General features: G+C 38.9%; 1 protein-coding gene across 2 annotated transcripts in view; it reads left to right on the plus strand.

Annotated features, from left to right (window-relative positions):
- ATG2B (autophagy related 2B) overlaps positions 1–17,729 on the plus strand; it is a 73,414-nt gene that overhangs the window by 10,781 nt on the left and 44,904 nt on the right. The window contains exons 3-12 of one of the 2 annotated variants that reach the window (XM_079768757.1): positions 2,874–3,026; positions 3,451–3,553; positions 4,796–4,958; positions 6,217–6,396; positions 10,899–10,995; positions 11,953–12,138; positions 14,072–14,226; positions 14,314–14,419; positions 15,084–15,345; positions 17,338–17,488. In XM_079768757.1, the coding sequence (XP_079624883.1) occupies positions 2,874–3,026; positions 3,451–3,553; positions 4,796–4,958; positions 6,217–6,396; positions 10,899–10,995; positions 11,953–12,138; positions 14,072–14,226; positions 14,314–14,419; positions 15,084–15,345; positions 17,338–17,488 (1,556 nt within the window). The remainder of the gene's footprint in view (positions 1–2,873; positions 3,027–3,450; positions 3,554–4,795; positions 4,959–6,216; positions 6,397–10,898; positions 10,996–11,952; positions 12,139–14,071; positions 14,227–14,313; positions 14,420–15,083; positions 15,346–17,337; positions 17,489–17,729) is intronic. The other variant, XM_079768758.1, reaches the window with a different exon arrangement.

Consider the following 17,729-nt stretch of genomic DNA (forward strand, 5'->3'; position numbering starts at 1 on the left):
GGCCTGGCCTGCACCCTCTTGCAATCCGGGACCCCTCAGTGAATGCCGGAGAGCCGGTTTTGGCTCTGTCCCCACGGGCCAGGCTGAGGGACCCCACTGGTGCACAAATCTGTGCACCGAACCTCTAGTATGCATATAAGATCTTTAGTTAATCTCTTCCTGCCCTCCCCGCTTTCCCCTACCCTATGAGATTCAACAGTCTGTTCCATATTTCCATGCCTGTGGTTTCTGCTCCTGTGTTGAACACCTGCCCCCTGGTGGTCAGTGTGTGTTATAGCTACCGGCTGGTAGGCCGGTCATCCAGTTGCTTAGGTTTTTATATATAGACTAGAGGCCCAGTGCACGAAATTCGTGCACGGAGGGTATGTCCCTCAGCCCAGTCTGCACCCTCTCCAATCTGGGACCCCCAGTAGGATGACCGACTGCCTGGTAGGATCGGGCCTAAACGGGCCATCGAACATCCCTCTCACAATCCAGGACTGCTGGCTCCCAGCTGCTCGCCTTCCTGCCTTCCTGATTGCCCCTAACCACTTCTGCCTGCCAGCCTGATCACCCCCTAACCATTCCCTTGCCAGCCTGATGGATGCCTAACTGCTCCCCTGCCAGCCTGATTGCCCCTAACTTCCCTCCCCTACAGTCCTGGTAACCCCCAACTGCTCTCCCCTGCAGGCCTGGTTCCCCCCAACTGCTCTCCCCTGCAGACCTGGGTCCCCCCCCAACTGATCTTCCCTGCAGGCCTGGTCGCCCCCAACTACCCTCCTCTGCCGGCCTGGTCAAACCTAACTGCCCTCCCCTGCAGGCTTTATTGCCCCCAACTGCCTTCCCTTGCAGGCCTGGAACCTCCCAACAGTCCTCCTTTGCTGGCCTGATCGCCCACAACTGCTCTCCCTTGCAGGCCTGGTCCCTCCCAACTGCCCTTCCCTGCTGGCCATCTTGTGGTAACCATCTTGTGTCCACATGGGGGCAGACATCTTTGACCACATGGGGGCAGCCATCTTGTGTTGGAGTGATGGTCAATTTGCATATTACTCTTTTATTAGATAGGATGTTATATTTCTTGAGTGTATTTTGCAGGAGGATGTTCTTGTTCTTAGGAGTTACATGCTGAGGTATTTAGGAGTGAGTGTTATGATGTCTGCAGTTTATCTTCAGATAGTTCAGCAAAAGTATGAGAGAGAGAGAATAGAATCTTGATGAATCTAGGTGAAGGGCATGCAGGTGTTCATTGTACAATTATTTCATCTCTTTCCTAGGATTGGGTAAGTGGGCAAAAACTTTTGGAAGGAAAAGCTTTAAATTTGTAGTAAGTAATTGTTTACAAGTCAAGTATATGTGTGTGGTAGCTTTACTTGCACATGATGTTTTCTGACTTAATCAAGCATATATAGTGCTTCTTGCATGCCAGATACTATACTTAGTGCTTTACAAATATTATCCTCACAATAGCTCTTTGAAATAGATATTTTTTTATTATCTGTATTTTGCAGAACAGGTAATTGAGGCACATATAAGTTTAATAATTTATCCAAGGTCATATCTAGTTAAGTGGAAAAGAGAGGATCTGAATTCAGCCAGTCTAGTTCTGGAGTCCTTGTTCTTAACCACAATGCTATGTTGTATCTCAGATTTTCTACTACAAAGTGTGTATTTATATGTGTGTGCACATTTTCAGAACCAGTTAAGTTACGATGGTAAGTCATCTTAAATTATGAACTTAAATTCCTTTTTTCAGTGACAAGTGATGTTTTAAAGCATATATTCCAGTGCTGTCTGAATCACCAAGTTTAAATTATGCTTAGTAGAATTATAATGCCTGTATTTTGAAAATTGGTAATCTGTGCATGGAAATCCTCCTTAATAACCTGGTATTTAATTAACAAGAATATTTTATCTTTTAACTATGAGTACATATAATAATACTTTCTGATGGAAAGTCAAATATTTTCTTCTTACTTTAAAAATGTTCTATTAGAAGGGCTTTTACAATTGATTTGGAAGACAGTAATTCTAGTAATCTCTGCCCGTTGTTTTGAATAACAAAAGGAAGTGTGGTGGAATCCTCTCATGAGGGGAAGCGCTAGAAAGGATTTTTCAGTTCCTATGTTTCTTCCTCAAAGGTTGCTCTTTTGTTTTGTCTACATTTATACTAACCTTCTAAAGCCTACGTCAACTCTACCTGCACCTGTTTTCCTGTCAATTCCTTCAGCTAGAGGAATTCACCTCTTAGTTGTCATAATGTTTTCTATTGAAACTTAATAGTTGCCTACTAATTCTTTTTACTCTTCTCTCATTTCTTCTATTATGCTATAGGCTCTCTGGGGGCAGAATTAATGATTATTTTATTTTTCTACCCCTATTGGAGGTCAGTTAACTAATTCCGGTGGGCCAAATCTGGTTTTTGTAAATAAATTTTTATTGGAACACCAACATATTCCTTCATTTATTCATTCTCTCTGGCTGCTTTTGTACTAGAGTGAAAGAGTTGAGTAGTTGTGATAGAGACTACATGGCCCAAAAAGCCTAACGTATTTACTATCTGACTCTTTACAGAAAGTTTGTCAACTCCTGCTCTCCAGTATTAGGAACAGCTCCTGGGTGTGTAAAGTACCCATTGAATGAGCACATGAGTTAGTATTTGGCAGATAGATAGCATGTGACCAGAGCACAAATCTCTGTCCCCTCCCCTCAGTCATTATAAGATGGTGTTTAAGTCTAAGGGGTAATTTCTGTAGAATATTATATCCCTACGCAACACCCTGATGCTAAATACCTTGTGGAGGATTAATAATTTATCTACTTGAAATGTGTTATTTTAAGAAATGGATTGTGGTAACAATGAAAAATTATTTAGGATTAATCTATATTTTCTGCAGCAACTGGATCTGAGCCTATGTATTGGTCAAGTTTCATGACCAGCAGTATGCAGTTGGCGAAAGAATGTCTTAGCCAGAAACTAACAGATGAACAAGGAGAAGGATCCCAGCCTTTTGAAGGACTTGAAAAGTTTGCTGAAACTATTGAAACAGGTTTGGTATTTTTGAGTATTTTTTTAAAAATCTATTTCATTTAGTACCTTTGTTTAGTAAGCCTTGTGTAAGGAAAAGTCATTGAAGTGACTTTTAAATCAACTGTTCTCCCTTCAGAACTTTAGAATTGAGGTTATTTAAATATGCATTCAATTTAATTTCATGTTTTTTTGTAGTCTACTTCTCCTTGGGTTTACTTTATTATGCTTAGAATTGGGACTGAATTCAACAGAGAGTGTTAGTCACTGCCCAAGTATCCATGAGATGTAACAAGGGGGAAGTGCTCAGAACTCAAGAGTTTGGGATTTTTAAGGAAAGGAATTCAGTTTTATTTTGTAAGTTTATATTAAACAAATTTAGTATTTGTTCTTTCATTCGAAGTTTTTATTTGTCTCTTATGTTGATGGTTACCTATTTACTTTAGTACTAAGAAGAGTAAAAGTCACTTTTATAGACACCGTCTTGAGAATTGAACATGTGCCAGAAAACTCCAAAACTGGAACTGCACTTGAAATTCGAATAGAAAGGTAAGACTTTTTATACCTGAAAAAATATGACCCTATTCTGTTTTTTAATCAAGAACATACTCTAACTCTTATTAGACTTCAGAATGCTTTTGGAGGTGAGAAGTAATGATATTTAATTAATGTATTGCATGATTTCGGAGTAAAGTGCTGCTCTCCAAGCTATGTTCCGGTCCCTTTATGGAAAACGTAAAGTACCAGTTGGGGTATAATTATATATAATACTATGTCGAATTCAAAGCAAGTAATTCTCTTTTAGTTACTGTCAAGTCAAATCAATGTGCTGCTAAACGTAAGGCACTCCCGCTGGGGAGTGTCAGGTTTTGCACATAAGCAGGGCACTCGTTAGGTGCGTCTCATTAATGTGAGCCGCAGTTTTGCTGCTTTGGTGAGAAAGGTAAGACTTCTGTTTTCTTTGTGGATTCTATGAGGGTATTATAAGGTCAACATGTGCAGTAGTGATTTACGTAAACAGATATAAACATCGTTTTGGTTTTCCGTGTATGCCCACTTGGACCCTGTAAATAGCTCTCAGCAGGGATTGACTTACATCTCATGGGTGTTGATTAGAGTAACTGACTGTTCACCTGTCTTAGTGCCATGAGAACTGCCTGCAGAAATAAGCAGAATGAAGTATGTACACTGAGCTCCAACGATACTTGTATATGGATCTGTGAGGGACCTTTGCCAGATTTTAAGCAGATATATTATGGGTTCTGTCTTTTCACAAAACATACCTATCAGTTATTGTTCAAAGATTTTTGAAATTAGGTTGCCCTACCTTAAATGGTATGTTAAATAATATATAAAATCTCATGCATTTAGAACTACTTTATTTTGATTAAACTGAAGATTAATCAAGAATTTATAGCATAGTCATAAGAATTCAAGACATGTCATTTATGTCAGGCTTTTGACTGGGAGCCAAATGCCGTCTCACTGTTCCCCAGAGGTGTTTGGAGGGTACTCAGGAACTGTTTTCCTTGAAGCTAACTTTAGAAAGTTAATGATTTCCCCCCCAAATTTAGGAGCCTCATAAAGTTATCCTTACTGGGGGGTAAGGTCTCCTCATGAAATATTTACTGTGGTAAAGCATGGTAATGCTCACCCACATTATAGACACATCCTAAGGTGCTAACACTTAAAAAATCCCTTTAACTTAAAAAGCTGTGTGAATTTCTTATCATTGCAAGTAGGTTTTCCTAGAAGTTTTACGCTAATGCCCTTTTTGGTGTTAACTTTCAGAACTGTATACTGTGATGAAACTGCAGACGAGTCCTCAGGAATTAATGTCCATCAGCCTACAGCTTTTGCTCACAAGTTACTTCAGCTCTCTGGAGTGTCTCTCTTCTGGGATGAGTTTTCTGCATCAGCAAAATCTTCCCCAGTGTGTTCAACTGCACCAGTGGTAAGGAAAACAAAACCAGAACTAAATCACAGATTTTTCAAAGATTTAAATGGGAGCTATTTTGCTAGAATATATAATGTGTTAATGAGTTTCCATCTGATCTGGAAGTTAACACAAATATTGAGTAATGGGGACATATTTCAGAGGTTTTAAAACATTCATATTTATAATTAACTAGAGGCCCAGTGCATGAAATTTGTGCACTCGGGATGGGGGAGGGGTCCTTCAGCCTGGCCTGCGCCCTCTCACAGTCTGGGAGCCCTCAGGGGATGTCCGACTGATGGCTTAGGCCTGCTCCCCGGGGTGAGGGGGCCGGCAGTTGGACATCCTTAGCACTGCGAAGGAGGTGGGAGAGGCTCCCGCCACCGCTGCTGCACTCGCCAGCTGTGAGCCCGGCTTCTGGGTGAGCTGTGCTCCCCCTGTGGTAGTGCACTGACCACCAGGGGGCAGCTCCTGCATTGAGCGTCTGCCCCCTGGTGGTCAGTGCGCATCATAGCAACCAGTCATTCCTTCGTTCGGTCGATTTGCATATTAGCCTTTTATAATATAGGACTAGAGGCCCGATGCACATAATTCGTGCAAGAGTAGGCCTTCCTTTCCCTGGCTGCCGGCACCGGCTTCCCTCTGGCACCTGGGACCTGGGCTTCCCTTGCAGCCCCGGCTTCGTCCTGAAGGTTGTTCAGAAGGATGTCCAGTCTAATTAGCATATTCTTTTATTATTATAGATGCCTTTCCTTTTTGCTGTGTATTAATTAGATAGAGAAACATTGGCTACTGTGTCTTGGAGAGCAATGGTATATTAATAACTATTGTCCTTATACAATAAATGCAGGAAATCAAGCAATGTTCACATTTACCTTACATAGTGATTGTATTGCTGAAAATTTATCTTACAAATTGTATCTTAAAAAAGGTTTATAGTTAAGGAGTTTTTTATTCCTCCTTTTATGTATCAAAATCAGTTCTATAATTTATCTTTTGTTATTTCACAAATCAGATTTTCTTAATTATAGACCATCTATTAAATTTTCTTATTACTGTAATTTGAACAGATGCTGTGCTTTTTTTTCATAAAGTCCTTTTCCATTATTAGTCTTCATTACCAAGGTACTGTGCTTCATACTAGCTATAAGATTCCAGTTTATCTATTGTAACGTAATACAGTTTTGCATGTCAAATATTTTCTTCTTAAATTGACATTTGTATTTTGCAGTTTGATTTATTTACAGTGTACTTTATTCTTATCACCTTCTTGTAGGAAACTGAGCCAAAGCTGTCACCTAGCTGGAATCCTAAAATTGTTTATGAGCCACACCCACAGCTAACTAGAACTTTACCAGAAGTAGCACCCTCTGACCCAGTGCAGATTGGAGGGCTAATTGGTAGGTTGGAGTTGAGTCTCACGCTGAAACAAAATGAAGTGCTTCCTGGAGCTAAGGTTAGTATTTGTTTTACTTTCTGTAGTAAGAAATGAAATAAAACAAGTATTCTGTAGTCTCTCCAATGACCCCCTGATGGTTATTGTAGGTTACTCTGGAATGAGGGGACCCACTGTCCTGGAGTCAGCATTTTTGCTCTCAGCTATGCCTGTGCAATTAGGTCACAAATGCCTGTGCCCTCCTGCTGCAGCTCACACTCGCTTTCCCCCACTCTCCCAGCTCAGAAACATTCATTGGTTCAGATAACTAGGAATGGACTATGCAAGAATACCTTTCTGGCTTCACAAAATAAAGTTTAAAGGAGGAGAGATTTGGAAAGCCAACTGACTGAAGATGTTTAATTATATGTAAGACTATTCAGCTGATGTATATTTTTAACTGGATGACTATTTTTATAGATGTATAATATTTATGAAAAGAGTGATTTTTTTCATGATGTCTCAGGCTTTTTGAAGACTGTAAAGACAACTGTATTCGTTTCTTAGGGAACAATATTGAACAGTCTGTTGGAGAATCAGGAAACATACATTTATTCAGTCAGTTAAACATGTATTTGTCAAGTGTTATTTTCAGACTTTGGAAACACATTTTCTGTATAATCTCTGTAAAATGTAGTTCCAATTGAGAAGATATGGGGACTTTCTCATTGGTGAGTTCACTGGTCTGTCTAGCTCCAGACGTTTGAGTGACTGCTCTGTGCCAGGCTGGCAAGCTCTTGAGATCGGTGCAGAGAGGAGTAGAACTCAGTCTTTGCCTTTTAATGAAAGCTATGCTATGGGGGATAGAAATTGCCGTGGGAACGTGGAGGCAGGAGCCCCTGAGTACACGTGAATGTACACAGAAAGGTTTTCAGAGGATTGAAGGCTCCCAGAGGTCCTTCCTTGGATTGGAACACCTGACTGGAATTGGAGGAGGAGGAGGGCAGTGATTAGAATGGCAGCACCCATGTTATTGATTGTCCCCTCGCCTTCTGTGTACTGCTCTGTCCTACCTCGGGTGGTTCGAAATCCTCTCATTAGGTCTTCAGCCTCTCTATTAAATAGCGGGAGGGGGGTGTTAATGCAGCAGAAGCCATCGGTATGTGGGACACTAGGGAATCCCCTGCCTGGTAACATGCTTGGGAAACCAATACACACATGCCTCTGGGGAGTTTTGCTGTTTCTCCACGAACCAGCGCAGTAACTTTTATGGCTCTCTCTGACCAATTACAGATAGCCCTCAGCATTGGGTATTTGATATCAGTGTTAACCCAACTTCTGCACGTTACGTACTGATGTGCATAAATGCCTTTCAGATGCTACTTTTGGACATCTGTGTATGAGGTGACAAATGAATATGGGGAACTTTTGCATGGTGGCATTGTTTGCCAGCCAGTATTTAATATTTGGAAATAGTACTGTCCTTGCCCAGGTGTTAGTTTTTGTGTAATAACTGAGTATTTGAGTATATTTTGTTATTTATTTATTTATTTATTATTTATTTTGTTCTTATGTAGTGAAAATGAATACTAAATGGAAAAATAAAAGTTCTAGATTAGCATTGAGAAACATAGATCTCATAAACTTAATATAGTATAGACCAGATGGCATTAATTAGGATGCTCAAAGTGTTGTGTCTTTAGTCTCTTTCTGATGTTCATTAGACTTAAGTCTTCACACTGTGGGTTCAACATGTTATGAAAGATTTCATGTTTTTTTAGTTCTGAGACTGGTGTCCACCTCAAATAGTGTAGAATCTGGTGTTTCTCCTACTCAGTTTTAGCATGTTTTCTAGGAATGCATTATATCTGAAAACAGGGAACTGCCTGTTGTGTTTATACACGTTTTGTTTCCATTTCCATGTTATATTGAGCTTGAAATTTATTTTAGTGTTACATTCTATAGTTTTTTTTAAATATATTTTATTGATTTTTCACAGAGAGGAAGAGAGAGGGATAGAGAGTTAGAAACATTGATGATAGAGAAACATCGACCAGCTGCCTCTTGCACACCCCCTACTGGGGATGTACCCGCAACCAAGGTACATGCCCTTGACCGGAATCGAACCTGGGACCTTTCAGTCCGCTGGCCGACGCTCTATCCACTGAGCCAAACCGTTTTCGGCACATTCTATAGTTTTAATAACGTTTTCAATACAAACAAATTAAGCAATTTTAAAAAATGGGGTATATAATCAGAAAGAGAGTTTTCCCCACTGCCCCCAGACTGAACTTCTTGCTGATTTATGGCCTGCGATGTCAGCAGTCAGTAAGGAGCCCCATAAAACAAGTCCTCTGTTGACATAGGAAACTTCCAAACCTGTGTAGAGTTTCTGAGTTTATCTGAGCCAAAACTGACAGCAGTTTCCAGGAAGGGAGGTGTCCACTGCTTCTGAGAATGGCAGTTTTGTTTCTTTTGTACGTTTGAAATTGAGGGAACTAAGGATTATAAGAAGGTGGGGATTGGATTACAAGATAGTTAAGATTACATGCTCTCAGTAAAGAAGTTACATGGCCGGGTGTGACTGCCCACCATGACCTGCCCAGTTAGGAGTTTATGATCAGTACACACTATGAGTTTACTTTCTGTAGAACCCCATTTTGGTCCACACCTCTATGGACAGAATGGAAGGAATGGGGACTTTCCATCTGGGTCAGCGCAGGTTAGAATCCTGGCTCTGGATCTGTTAGATAGCCTTGTGAAAATCTTTTGATCTCTGTGAGCTGCTTCCTCATCTGTAAAGCAGCAGGAGTACTAAGAATTAGAGGAAATACAATAAAAACACCCAGGATAGTGCCCTGATGCTAACAAAGGGAGGTGATGATGATGATGATGATGATGATGATGATTGGAGAATTCTTTTTTTTTGTTTTGTTAATCCTCACTGGAGGATATTTTTCCATTGATTTTTAGGGAGAGTGGAAGAGAGAGGGAAAGACAGAGAGAAACATCGATGTGAGGGAAACACATCGATGGGTTGCCTCCTGCATGAGCCCCATCAGGGTCTGGGCCGGGGAGGAGCCTGCAACCGAGGTACATGCCCTTGACTGGACTCGAACCCTGGACCCTTTGGTCCGAAGCTGACATTCTATCCGATGAGCCAAACTGGCTAGGGCTGGAGAATTCTTGGTTAGATCATGAAAATCTCTCAAAATCACTGTGTAAATTCCTTTTATTTCTAGAATCAGAAGAAATTTGTTTTTCTCTTGGGGAAGATGCCATTTTCCAAATATAAATGTTTTATTATAAAATTGCAATAGGAGTCAGTGTTAGCATTAGAACTGAAGAGGTGAATGAAAAGTAAAGCAGGCGTATTCAACTATTTAGAATGTGATATGCAGAGTAGAATAATTTTTTTCTTCAGAATAAACACAGAAATCAGGATGAGAGTGGGATGGGGCTTTTATTTTTAGAAGGAAAATTAGAGAGCTGGAAAAGAGAAGGGAAGTCCACATGAGCATCCTTCCATCGGCATTAAAAAAAAATTATTGTCCTAACTGGTTTGGCTCAGTGGATAGAGCGTCGACCTGTGGACTGAAGGGTCTCAGGTTCAATTCTGATCAAGGGCATGTACCTCGGTTGCGGGCACATCCCCAGTGGGGGTTGTGCAGGAGGCAGCTGATTGATGTTTCTCTCTCATCGATGTTTCTAACACTCTTCCTCTCCCTTTCTCTCTGTTAAAAAAAAAAAAAAATCAATGAAATATATTTAAAAAAAAAAAGACAGCCCTGGCTTAAAAAAAAATATTGATTTCAGAGAGGAAGGGAGAAGGAGAGAGAGAAATGGAAACATCAGTGATGAGAGAGAATCATAGATCGGCTGTCTCCTGCATGCCCCCCATTGGGGATCAAGACTGCAACCCGGGCATGTGCCCTGATTGGCAATCGAACTGTGACCTCCTGGTTCATAAGTTGATGCTCAACCACCGAGCCACGCTGGCTGGGCCTATTGCCATTTCTGATGTGGCTTTCACTCCCATGCCCAGGTGGGAGTGGGCTTTGTGGAACACAGTGGGCATTTGGAGAGGCACCCCATTGGCAGGAAAAGTTCCTACATGCTCTACTAAGGAGTGTTATCTACAGGCAAACTCATGAAAGCCAACTCTATTTGCTCTTGATTTAAATCAAGCTTTAAGGATTATGATTGGAGTTTTTTGAAGTCATGATGGAAATGAATATTATACTACTGCTGTCTTAACATTCTTTCTTGGAGACTATGTCTTAAGGCCTCAAATACCTTAAATACTCAAAACTTAAGCAAAAAGTATGACATTGGACTTGCCAACATGAACTTTCAGGAGGATTTTCCCTCATAGAACAAGTCTGGCAATCTTTAAATCTTATACTGTAGATTGTGTGAATTAGTTGAGAGAATCTTAGGTGAAGAAATACAAGACTAAATAATCAGTATCCATCTCAGTGTATTAAAGTATACTGGGGGAAAAAAAAAGTATACTGGGATTTGTGGTGACAAGATTATAGACAGTGTTCATTCTGAATGTTTTTCTTTCTTTTTTTTTGAAGTTGGATATTGATGGACAGATAGACTCTATTCATCTATTCCTGTCTCCAAGACAGGTACACTTGCTTTTGGATATGTTAGCAGCTATTGCTGGACCAGGCAAGTAGAACTCTGTTGTTATTATTTTTAATTCTTTAAAACTTTTTAGTTAAAATATACAACATACATATAAGGCATTCTCTTATAGAGGAATGTGTGAATGTATTGTAAATAAGAAAGATGTATTGTAAGTAAGAATCCTAAACAGTTAAACTGGATTGGATTATTTGTTTATTTATTTATTTATTTTTAAATCATTACCTGAAGGTATGTTTTTATTGATAATAGAGAGAGTGAAAAAAATGAGAAAGAAACATCATCAGTTGCCTCCTTAGGTGCTCCTACCAGGTATTGAACCCTCAACCTATGTATGTGCTCTGACCAGGAACGGAACCTACAATCTTTTGGTGTATAGGACGACACTCCAACCAACTGAGCCACCTGGTCAGGGCTGATTGGATCTTTTAAATTGTGTTACCATGGCACAAATTAGCATTCAGATTAAAAATTGTCTGGCTTACTTCCTTGGTTGGCGATAGTATTTCACATAACTGAGAAAGTATAGTTCTTTAACACAGTAAGTAGCACACATTTTAAATGACTTGTTTTTCAAAGATAAGATTTTTGTAATTTCTAACTATATGCTTGAAGTTATTGCTTAGATTTCCAGTTCATATAAAACAGGTGGTTTAACATTGGCAGTGCCATCGTGTTGCTGTGGTATGAAGGCTGCTGGGAAATGGAGTTAGTAAGGAAAGAACAAAAGATCCTGTGAGAAGGGTTACATTTCTAAGTTGATCGAACCACTGCATTACAGTGATAACCACAGTAGTGGTACACATGCTATAGAATCGCTCTTTGATTTTGTAGTTTTGTTTTATAAATCATGATTTATTCCTATGAAAGCCAGTTTACAAAAATGTGGCCATTGGTATTGGATAAGTGTGTTTTGGGAGAGAAATGATAAGTAACTCCAAGTTTAATTACTATTTTGCTTTTCTTTTTGTATACTTATAGAAAATTCTAGCAAATTAGGTTTAGCTAATAAAGATAGAAAGAATCGACCCATGCAGCAGGAAGAAGAATATCGCATTCAGATGGAATTAAACCGCTATTATTTGAGAAAAGATTCCCTTTCTGTGGGTGTATCTTCAGAGCAAAGCTTTTATGAGTCAGAAACGGCTCGTACACCTTCTAGCCGTGGTAAGCAACTCAAAAAGTTGACACCAGAATCATATGTTATTATTGTAGGGCAAAGTGAACTTTGGCTGCTGTAAATGGGGTTGAACAAAAGATCCTTATTGTAAGGTTTAAATTTCTAACCACACCATTATAGTGACATGCTATAGTATCCTTTTTCGATTGTGTAGTTTACATAAATCATGATTTATTCTAAGGAAAGTCAGTTTATAAAAATATCCATTTACATGAGAACTAAAGGGGGGGGTGTAATTCTTCATCTGTCAAATTCTTAAGTGTTCACATAATTTATAGATTACTTTAAATAGGAACCTTTCTCTATTAATTTATCAATTATGTAAATATAATCTTTTTAAAAATATATATATCTTTATTGATTTTAGAGAGGAAGGGAGAGGGAGAGAGAGAGATAAAAAAATCAATCATTGACCAGTTGCCTCCTGCATGCCCCCTACTGGGGATCCAGCCCGCAACCCGAGCATGTGCCCTTGACTGGAATTGAACCTGAGACCCTTCAGTGGTCAGGCTGACGCTCTATCCACTGAGCCAAACCAGCTAGGGCTAAATGTAATCTTTATTCAGTTTACTTGGCATTTTGAGGTGTTTCAGAATGTATGAGTACTAATATCCAAAATAATAAGAATCAATTTAAGTATGGGATGTTGAACTAAATAGAAAATTGAAGTGAACTTAAGAAATGTTGGTTATGACAAATTTTATTTGCATGAAGGTAAAACAATCTCCAGAAAGATAGAAGTGAAATGTAAATAAATTTGAAATAATACATGTCACTTTTTTTTCTTTTTAAAGAAATAACAGTATCCATATGATACCAGAGGTTTCAAGATATATATAGGGTGTCCCCCAAAAATGTATACACAGTTTAACAGCTGACAGCTCAATTTTGAAAATAAAATATATTTTAATAAACACTTTATAATTACTCAATGTGTGTATACATTTTTGGGGGCACCCTCTGTATATATCATTTTAACAACTGGATTTTAACTTCTAAATTGTAATACAGCACTTAAAAACATACCAGGTAACACTACATATCATATATATATATATATATATATATATATATATATATATATATATATTTCAAATATATTTTTATTGATTTCAGAGAGGAAGGAAGAGGGAGAGAGAAATAGAAATATCAATGATAAGAGAAAATCATTGATCAGCCTCCTGCACGCCCACACTGGGGATCGAGCCCACAACCTGGGCATGTGCCCTTGACCCGCATCAAACCTGGGACCTTTCAGTTGCAGGCCCACGCTCTATCCACTGAGCCAACCAGCTAGGGCATCATATATATATATATATATATATATATATATATATATATTATATATATATATATATTTTTTAAATTTCTTTATTGATTAAGGTGTCACATATTTGTCCTCATTCCCCCATTCCCATCCCACACCCCTCCCCACAGATGCCCCAACCCCCTGTTGAACTTAACCATTGGTTAGGCTCATATGCATGCACACAAGACCTTTGGTTGATCTCTCCCCCCTCCCCCCACCTTCCCCTATCCTCCCTCTGAGGCCAATAGTCCGATCGATGCCTCCTTGTTTCTGGTTCTGTTGTTGTTCATCAGTCTATGTTGTTCATCATTTCCCCTAGATGAGCGAAATCATGTGTCACTAGAGATATACTTATAAGAATATATTTTTTAAAAAGTTCACCAACAGTATAGCATAACCTTTGGTTGACTTATGTTCAGTTGAGTTTTTACTATGCAATTTATGTCTTAGATCAAAATAAATTACCTCACTGGAAGTAACATAACATTTAGGGTATCCTGTATCTCAGGTAATCTGAAAGAAGAATACTATATTAAGTGTATATTGTACTTAACTTAAAGATGCAGATTTGTGGAATTACAATACAATTGACAAAGTTTAATTCTCTCTAGAAGAAGAAGTTTTCTTCTCCATGGCTGATATGGACATGTCCCATAGTCTCTCTTCTCTTCCACCCCTTGGGGACCCCCCAAATATGGACCTTGAGTTATCATTAACTAGCACATATACAAATACCCCAGCAGGATCTCCATTAAGTGCTACTGTGGTAAAGTATTACTTAATTTTTCTTCTATTCTTGAAATCTTCTAAAATTCAATATTTTATGCATCTGCTTTAAACATTTCTTTTATAGCTTCAGCCAACCTGGGGAAATTTCCTTGATCATCATAAAGAACAACCATTAAGAGGGTCAACACTGCCGTCCAACATAGTTCACCCATCGTCTCTACAGAAGACTTGTAAGTGACAAATAAGATCGTTGTCGATAGTTTCTGCTAGGATTTTAAAAAACTTAAAATTAAAAAAAATGCCATCCTGCTTCTTTTCTTTTCCTTCGTATATATATATATATATATGAATCATTGCTGAACAATTCACTGTGAAGTGTTTAATATAGTTGTACATTTCCTGTATTCTTTGGGTATTTAAGTACTTAAATATTTTTAGTAAAAAGTTCACCATAAGTTTCATATTATTGCAGTTGAGGAGTCTCAACCAATCATCTGATTCTTGTTTCATTGTTTATGTTTTCCTTGAAAGAGAACCTCAGGTTTATTCCCTGAAAAATTTAATTGGAGTAGACACAAGGCTTGGAGGAAAATTTAGTGAGCAGCTTGGGTTCATCTCTGACTTTTCCAATACAGTTTTATTAATGCAAGCTTTGTTCATACATTTCCTATTGTAGCATACTTCTTTGTACTTCAGGGACCAAGGATCCTGCATGTGAAATGCAGAAAGATAACAGTTTATTTTATTTTACTTGTTTAATATCATTCAAACTATTGTGTAATCACCTTGTATTTTTGAAAACAAATACACGAATAAGTGTTTTATAATTTTGATATAATAGATTGTTTTTAAGTGTTAAATTTTATGTGTATAATTTGAACACATGCATTTCAGCTCTCCCCTCTAGATCTGTCTCAATGGATGAATCCAGGCCTGAGCTCATTTTTCGACTAGCTGTGGGAACTTTGTCAGTCTCTGTGCTTCACATTGATCCATTGTCTCCACCTGAAACATCATTGAACCTTAATCCATTGACACCTCTGGCGATAGCTTTCTTTTCTTGTATAGAAAAGATAGATCCAGCGAGATTTTCAACGGATGATTTTAAATCTTTCAGAACAGTATTTGCAGAAGCTTGCTCACATGATCACCTTAGGTAAATGCTCTCATGTTTATTAACAATCCTTGAAAAAGAACCAAAGTGGACTTTTGTTTTTATCTATCTACCTCACTCCATTTGTTTTTCTAATTCACATTTTATTTGTAAACTAGAAGCCCAGTGCATGATTTAATCATGCACGTGTAAGCTGTCTGTCCGCTGGTCGGCAGCTCCGAAGTCCCTGGGCCCCTAGGGCGAGGCGGGGCGGGGGCGTGGTCCTCCTTCGGCCGGAGCCCAGGCCAGGGTCTTGCCTTTGCCTCCCGCCCAGGAATGCTGGGGCCGCCGCCACGTGCTCCTGCGGCCCAACTGCCGCCAGACTCCTCCCCGGGGAGCCGTGCTGCCCGCCCACCGCCCGCTGCCTCCAAACCTCCAAAACGCCAGCTTGGCTCGCTGCCCCAGAGGCCTGTCTGTGCCGCAGCACAGCCATGGTGCAGACGCTGAGCTCGCATCGCCGATGCGAGCTCAGCGTCCTGCCGGCCCAGTCACCACCCCAGCCACCCCGAGTCCCGCCCCCTGTGTCACCAGCTGGCCCAATCATGGGCGTAGCGGAGTGATGGTAATTTAAATATTACCTTTTTATTATGTAAGATGAGTGGAATGAGGGAGATTTTCTTCCACTGCTGCAAAGATGTTTATCACAGACTCTCTCACTCAGGTTATTCAGGATGTGCAACATTCACATATAAGCTGTAGATAATCTGGAGTTTGGAGATTATCTTTTGTTTAGCTCTCTGCCCTGCTCTTGTCAAATTTATTTGACCACATTATGCCATCATACCTACTGACACCATTACAATAATAAAAATAGTTGTTTTTGTTACTGGCTTAGCAGAGATGGCAGTGGTGGTGAGAGTAGAATAAACTTATTAGAAGGAACTTGGAAATGATCCATATGCCACTGGCCATGAGGAAATGATACTGAGGCTGGTGGAGCTTGATGCTACATTTTCACCTTCTACCTAGAAAACTGTCCAAATAGTCAATGATCTCTTCATGGGTTGAGTTCTAATAGATGAGATAATTAAATTTGTAAGTATAATATTGTTAATGTGTACATGCTATTTATTTTAACATGAAAGTGACCTGTAAATTATCGAGTCATGTTATTTTATACAATGATTTATGCAATATATTAATTTTTTTAGAAAATATTTTGGGCTTTTATTTTAAGTAACTTTTTTGAAGTATTCAAATTAATATGCAAATTAGATTTTATACCTAGCAAAAGAAATTCTGCAAGTTAGAACCATAGTACCTATTTATAACAAACTACAAAAAAAATTTTTTTTCTTCCTGTTTTGTTTTTGAAAAATATATATTTTTATTGATTTCAGAGAGGGAGGGAAAGGGAGAGAGAGTTGGAAACATTATTGATGAGAGAGAATCATTGGTCAGCTGCCTCTGCATGCCCCCTACTAGGGATTGAGCCTGCAACCCAGGCATGTGCCCTTGACCGGAATCGAACCTGGGGCCCTTCAGTCCGCAGGCTGAAGCTCTGTTTACTGAGCCAAACTGGCTAGGGCTCTTCCAGTTTTTGATAAGGTTTCAAATATCTGTCAGTAGGAAATACAACAAAAGCAATAAAAACTAGAGGAATACCTTCATTTGAGCTCCACTGAAGTTTTAAAAATATTACATGATGCTTTTAGATAATTTTAAGAACTTATTACATACATGTACAGTATTTTATAGTTTTAAAGATTTTATCCACTGCAGTGTGCATTTTAAAATGTGGAAGAAGGAAGGGCAGTGTTTGGAAATAAATATATCCTGGATAATTTCCTGTCAACCGAACTGGTTTCTTTATCTTATATCAGGGAAATTTTAAATATTATTTCTAGTTAATATCCTTAGGAATATTAGTTACAATTTGAATTTATCAGAATAGGTAGGTCATTGTTATACTTCATTAATACTTGTGTACTGTTTGACACGTTGTTCAATTTAGAATCTAATGCATACTCTTAAATGCTGCATTTCTTATGATAGATTCATAGGCACTGGCATCAAAGTATCCTATGAACAAAGACAAAGATCAGCTTCCAGGTATTTTAGTACTGATATGTCTATTGGTCAAATGGAACTTTTGGAGTGCCTGTTTCCAACTGATTTTCATTCTGTTTCTCCTCACTATACAGAGGTAAATGCTAAATACTTTCCCTTAATGATTATTCTTTAAGTCTGTCCTGCTCTTTAAGAATTTTATGAACAGAAGTGATTTTCTTGAGGGATAGGAAGTAATATAGGAAGAGGTGTGTGTGTGTGTGTGTGTGTGTGTGTGTGTGTGTGTGTGAACATTTGTGTTTTGTTGAAACATTTTTAAGTATGGCTTTCATGGCAATAAAGGTCTGTTAAAATGTTTAATTTAGAGTTGACAGGTT

This window comes from Cnephaeus nilssonii (genome assembly GCF_951640355.1).
Source record: "Cnephaeus nilssonii genome assembly, chromosome: 4".
Taxonomy (NCBI): domain Eukaryota; kingdom Metazoa; phylum Chordata; class Mammalia; order Chiroptera; family Vespertilionidae; genus Cnephaeus; species Cnephaeus nilssonii.